The 238-nt window shown below is 44.5% G+C and overlaps 1 protein-coding gene across 1 annotated transcript in view; it reads right to left on the minus strand.

Annotated features, from left to right (window-relative positions):
* The window catches only part of CSUI_009955 (cmgc dyrk), a gene marked incomplete at its 3' end in the record, with an annotated part of 5,829 nt that overhangs the window by 3,862 nt on the left and 1,729 nt on the right, over positions 1-238 (minus strand). The window contains exon 2 of the mRNA XM_068070063.1: positions 214-238. This exon is cut by the window's right edge and continues 287 nt beyond it. Coding sequence (XP_067917961.1) covers positions 214-238 — 25 coding nt within the window. The remainder of the gene's footprint in view (positions 1-213) is intronic.

Genomic DNA, 238 nt, shown 5'->3' on the forward strand with positions numbered 1-238 from the left:
GTGAGTCTACCTTCGCGTTGCTTCCTCTTCTCGACCGGATCCGAAGGTCGGCGAGGTATTGTTAGTTCGATTCTTATGATCTTTCTGTCTTGAATGAGACAGCATTTCCGAGCTCCTCTTCTTTTCTGTCTCTTCTTCTGCTAGGAAAGACGGTGGATTCTTAGCAAGAAAACATGATGTATCTTCTTCACTCTTTCCTTCTCCTTTTGGAACTCCTCCTAGATTCTTCCTTCGATCT

Source organism: Cystoisospora suis, assembly GCF_002600585.1.
Source record: "Cystoisospora suis strain Wien I chromosome Unknown contig_6410, whole genome shotgun sequence".
NCBI classification, from domain to species: domain Eukaryota; phylum Apicomplexa; class Conoidasida; order Eucoccidiorida; family Sarcocystidae; genus Cystoisospora; species Cystoisospora suis.